The sequence below is a fragment of the Myotis nattereri genome, assembly GCF_964212035.1.
Source record: "Myotis nattereri genome assembly, chromosome: 2".
Classification (NCBI taxonomy): Eukaryota; Metazoa; Chordata; class Mammalia; order Chiroptera; family Vespertilionidae; genus Myotis; species Myotis nattereri.
In genome coordinates, this window is record NC_138076.1 from 90801839 (window position 1) to 90807527 (window position 5689).

Here is a 5689-nt window from a genome sequence, read left to right on the forward strand (position 1 = left end):
TTCGTTGCAGGCACATCCCCAGTGGGGAGTGTGCAGGAGGCAGCTGATCAATGTTTCTCTCTCATCGATGTTTCTAAGTCTCTATCTTTCTCCCTTCCTCTCTGTAAAAAATCAATAAAATATATTTTTTTTAAAAAGAAGAAAAAAGTAAATGGTAGCAATTTAAATAAATACTCTGTTGTACACCTTGCTCTTTACTATATATTTATTGATGTACATTTTACATATCATGTAATTCAATGATTTTTTTTAGTAAATTAGCAAGTTGTGCAACCATAACCATAAGTCAGTTTGTTATTGTTTCCATCACTCTAATAAGGTCCCTTATGCCGATATACAATTAACTTCCCCATGTCTCCCCCAGCCCAACCTCTGTTGCTTGCTGATTAGCAACTGTGATAAAGTAATTTTGGGCATTGTCATCACAGTCTAAACTTGGCCAAGTTCCTTCCCATCAGAGGAATCAGACATTTTCTTGGTAATTGTGATGGTGGAACTGCAGGCAGGGAGGCATGGAGGAAGCTGTGGCTGCACATTGAACCCAGAAGCCCCTTTGTCCCCAAACCAAACCACACCTCTGCCAAAAACAACTTTTTAAAAAGCTTGAAAACAAAATTCACAGGAAAAATGACTACATGCCTGTCTTAAATTTTCTTTAAATTAAATTTTTAAAAGTAACAAAAAACATCCTGAATTATTCTGACCTGAAAGGTTTTTCCTAACTGAAAAAGATCAACTGAGATAAAATAAGACATCACCATGCTCAGGTACACAGGGAAATGCCTGCCATTGACCATCTGAAGGGTTTTGTTTTTTGTTTTTTTTAAAGAGTCAAAGCAAACATAGGAATCAAGAACCACAGAACTCAAGTTAAGACTCCAACAAAGTTATTTTGAAGAGTGGTAATGGTTCAGAAAATGAAAAGAAAGGCAATTGAATCAAGTTGCAATGCAATTTGATTTTTAAAACACCCAGCTTTGTTGCCTCGATTTTCCTCTGTGCTCTATGAGAGTAAAAAAACAATAGGTCCTCAATTAATATTTGCCTAAAGAATAAGTGAATGAGGGCTTATTATGTTCTAAGCACTATGCAAGAAATTAGAGATCAAAAATTACAAAAGCCCTGATGTCAAGACATACAAGTACAATGGAGAAGCATGCACATAAATAATTTCTATATAGTATGATAATCAATAGAAATAATTGAAAGGTATAGAGATAGCCCAGAGTGGGTAATGATTAATATAGCTGAGAGGGAAATGATTTGGGAAACTTTGTTTATGCTCATATTCTCCAGGAAAGCAATGACAAAGAAGGGTATTCTGAGCAAAGGAAATAGCACGTGCAAAGGGAATATGTAGTTCAGTTGAACTAGAGCATAACATCTATCAAGATAGGTTTTCCTTTGGAGCCATGGGTTGCATTCCTGGGTGAGGTCAGATGTGAGAAGTAAGAAGCAATTTGACTATCAAGTTCCAAGGCATTGAGCCCTAGCTGGTTTTTCTCAGTGGTTAGAGCGTCGGCCTGCGGACTGAAGGGTCCCAGGTTTGATTCCAGTGAAGGGCAGATGCCCAGGTTGCGGGCTCAATCCCAGTAGGAGGTGAGCAGGAGGCAGCCAATCAATGGTTCTCTTTCATCATTGATGTTTCTATCTTTCTCTCCCTCTCCCTTCCTCTCTGAAATCAATAAAAATCTATTTAAAAAAAAAGATTAAAATAAAAGTTCCAAAGCATTGGTGGAAAACTACGACTGGGCACAAAGCAAAGGGTCTTCAATAGAAGACTGACCAGATGGTATGAACATCAGTGTGTAGAATAATGGAGCAAATTTCTTGTGCTAGTCTATATGCAGGGGCTCAGTGCTAAGGATGTAGAAAGGTGGCAGGAAGAGAAGCCATAGCTTTGATAAAATAAGGGTACACATGGAATTGTATGTGAATTCTGTGGTGGAAAGGTAGACTTACCAGACAGAAGTACTAGTAGAGGAATGTAAATGCTCTTCACATGTTTGGTAAATTCTGTGGAAAGTGGATAGTAGATGGGTAAATGTGGACTTGGATGAGTTTAAACAGTGTCTCCTAAACCAGTAGAGAAACAAATGAAATGCAATAGCAGGCATATGGGTGGGCTGGATTAGGGTAAATTAGCATCCTGTCAGATGTGCACACAGTGGTCTTTGTAGATACAATGCACTCCCTCCTTTTTTTTGAAAAAATATGATTGGGATTTTTATTATTTACTTATTTATTTTTTTAAATCCTCACCCAAAGATATTTTTCCGTTGATACTTTTTTTAGAGACAATGGAAGAGAAAGGGAAAGACAGAGAGAAATATCAATGTGGGAGAAACACATTGATTGGTTGCCTCCTGCACATGCCCCAGCCAGGGCCCAGACAGGAGGAGCCTGCTCTTGACCAGAATTGAACCCCGGGACCCTTCAGTCGGCAGGCCAATGCTCTATCCACTGAGACAAACTGGCTAGGGCCACTCCCTGCTTCTTGAAGAAGTCAACTGTAAGGACTATAAGGGCAAAAGAGTGAGAAAGTTCTGTCTCTTGGGACACACTAGAAAATCTTTGAATAGGAAAAGAGCAGCTTCTCCTCTTAAACTTGTGACATGTTGTTCGGCACCGTATGGAAGTCCTTTGGCTAGATGGGATGTGGTTCCTCATACACTCTTTTTTTCCCCCTTCTCATTAAATAGTGATAGATATTTGGTAGAGTTGTTTCCGTAAAATGCACTGATTTTTAAAACTAATAACTTAAAAACTGCCAGCCACACACAAATCCCAAATGGTCCACAAAAACATTTTCCTTTCCTTCTGAAGTTTTTATGATGCATTGTAATCATTAACCAGTCTTTTAAACTTAAATGGCCAATTGAGGCAAACAGTTCTGAGACCATTCGTCTACCACCAATTAAGACTGGCAAGTATTGGGGAAAATATTTACTTAACCTTCTGAGTTTTCTGGGCAGACTTGGTGACTGCCAGCTCCAGCTGCTTTCTTGTCCACTGCTTTGCACCAATGGAAACAGCTGGCTTCACAGCTCGCGTGATTATCCTGAAGCATCCAGGCCAAATCAGTGCTGGATAGGCTCCTGTGCTGGATTGTCACACGGTTCACATTGCTTGCAACTTTTCTGAGCTGAAGAAGATGGATCGTCGTTGTGGAAAAAAGCTGGAAGAGGGCCCAAAGTTTTTGAAATCTGGTGATGCTGCCATCATCGATATGGTTCCTGGCAAGGCCATGTGTGCCGAGAGCTTCTCTGACTACCCTCCCCAGGGCTGTTTTGCTGTTCATGACATGAGACAGACAGTTTCTGTGGGTTCAGACACCCTTATACAGGGTTCTTGAAAACCCATTTCTCAGTATTAGCCAGAATTCATTGCTATAAGCAATAGTTAAAAACTGCCCAGACCAGAGCACCATGATACGTGAATTATTGCTTTCCACTATCAAAAGTCATGCAAAATGCTGTTCATTAACCCATAGCCTAAAGAAATACCTTTCTTGTAAGTGGAGAATCCAGTATGACTTGGGTTAGTGGACAGAGATTCAGAACTAGATGTGGGAGTACGGGGAACCAAAAAAAGGGAGACAAAATATCTGACTCAGGCAATAGTGAACTTGGGGAGAAAAGGACAGACTGAGGTACCAGATTCAAAGGTGTGGACAGAGAGCAAAAACCAGATTACAATAGAAGTGCAAACCGGGAACATTCCCTAAGATTGTGGTATGCAGAGAAAGGAGCCTGTTACAGAGACCTAGGGTCTAGACGGGTCCAGACACAAGTTGAGAGCTACTTAAGATGCTGCTGATTAAAGCCCTCCCAAACAAAAGCCAGGTTTTCCCTACTTATTTGAGGTTTGGAAAGCAGAAAGTTTTTTTTAAAATCATCCTAAGAGCTTCCTCGACGGCCTTGGAGCGAGGCGAAGGCGCGCGGACCCCGCACCGGTCGAGGACCCACCATGGGCCCGCCGGACCCCGGACCCCGGGCTCCGCACCGCGCGAGTACCATCCTAAAGCCAGAACTGAAGCTACAAGATGGCTGATCGGGACCCAGGGGGCATCAGCCCCCTCCAGCAGATGGTGGCCTCAGGAGCCGGGCCGTGGTCACCTCCATCTTCATGACCCCGCTGGACGTGGTGAAGGTCCGCCTGCAGTCTCAGCGTCCCTCGGTGACCAGCGATGTGATGCCTCCCTCCAGACTCTGGAGCCTCTCTTACACCAAATGGAAGTGCCTCCTCTACTGCAATGGTGTCCTGGAACCCCTGTACCTGTGCCCAAACGGTGCCCGCTGTGCCACCTGGTTTCAGGACCCTACTCGCTTCACCGGCACCATGGATGCCTTTGAGAAGATTGTGAGATACAAGGGCACCAGGACCCTGTGGAGTGGCCTCCCAGCCACCCTGGTGATGACTGTGCCAGCAACCGCCATCTACTTCACGGCCTATGACCAACTCAAGGCCTTCCTGTGTGGTCGAGCCCTGACCTCTGACTTCCATGCACCCATGGTGGCTGGTGCACTGCCCGCGTGGGCACTGTGACTGTGATAAGCCCCCTAGAGCTGGTACGGACAAAGCTGCAGGCTCAGTATGTGTCACACCGGGAGCTGGGTGCCTGTGTCCGAACCTCCGTAGCTCAAGGCGGCTGGCGCTCACTGTGGCTGGGCTGGGGCCCCACTGCTCTTCGGGATGTGCCCTTTTCAGCCCTGTATTGGTTCAACTATGAGCTGGTAAAGAGCTGGCTGAGTGGGCGCAGGCCAAAGGACCAGACATCGGTGGGCATCAGCTTTGTGGCTGGTGGCATCTCAGGAACGGTGGCTGCCATCCTGTCTCTATCCTTCGATGGAGTGAAGACTCGATGCCAGGTTGCGCTGGGAGCCGTGGAAGCTGTGAGAGTGTCACCTGTGCACGCCGACTCCACCTGGATGCTGCGGCGGAGGACCCGGGCTGAGTCCGGCACCAGGGGACTCTTTGCAGGCTTCCTCCCAAGGATCATCAAGGCCGCCCCCTCCTGTGCCATCATGATCAGCACATATGAGTTGGGCAAAAGCTTCTTTCAGAGGCTCAACCTGGAACAGCCTCTGAGCCAGTGAGAGGAGCGCGGGACAAGGGCCCCATCTCTCCCATGAATGGTGTGGGGCAGGAGGAGTCTGAGCCAAGTGCCTTGTCCTCAGGGGAGGGGCCTCATTTTTTCCCTCTCAGCTCAGCCCCAAGGGTACCAACCACTCCAATGGGTCTGCCCAGACCCCCATCAGACAGCTTTGTTCCTGCTGTCCTCATCCCAAGCCCCAAAGATCATCACTTTTCCACCCAACTCCCCAAGTTCAAGACCAAATCTGTTAACTCTCTCCTCCCCCTGCCCACTTGCCCATTTTCCCGTGTTTGTTGTAGCTGGGCCTGCCCCCAAGGCCCACAGAAGAAAAAAAAAATCATCCTAAGAGATCTCATTAGAAAGATCTGGTGAATGATGTCAGAAATTTTTACATTTGTTTCAGGAAAAAAACAGTACAAAGCAAGTTGTATGTTTCTGTACAATATACCTCTAATTCTGAGGTATATCAGCAACAAATCTTTTTGTGGTCTTTATAAAGTTCCAAATTAGTAAACACCCTTGGAATTTTATATACATACCTTGCCAAGGTGGCAATATGTTTGAGTCATGATCTCGGTTTCCATGATTAGG

The 5689-nt window shown here is 45.2% G+C and overlaps 1 protein-coding gene across 1 annotated transcript; it reads left to right on the forward strand.

Annotated features, from left to right (window-relative positions):
• Positions 1-4045: 4045 nt before the first annotated feature.
• On the forward strand, positions 4046-5099 carry LOC308514718 (mitochondrial glutathione transporter SLC25A39-like; the record flags this gene model as incomplete). The annotated part of the gene is given in 3 exon segments (XM_081084987.1): positions 4046-4106; positions 4109-4525; positions 4528-5099. Coding segments are annotated over 3 exon segments (1050 nt in total).
• Positions 5100-5689: the final 590 nt, after the last annotated feature.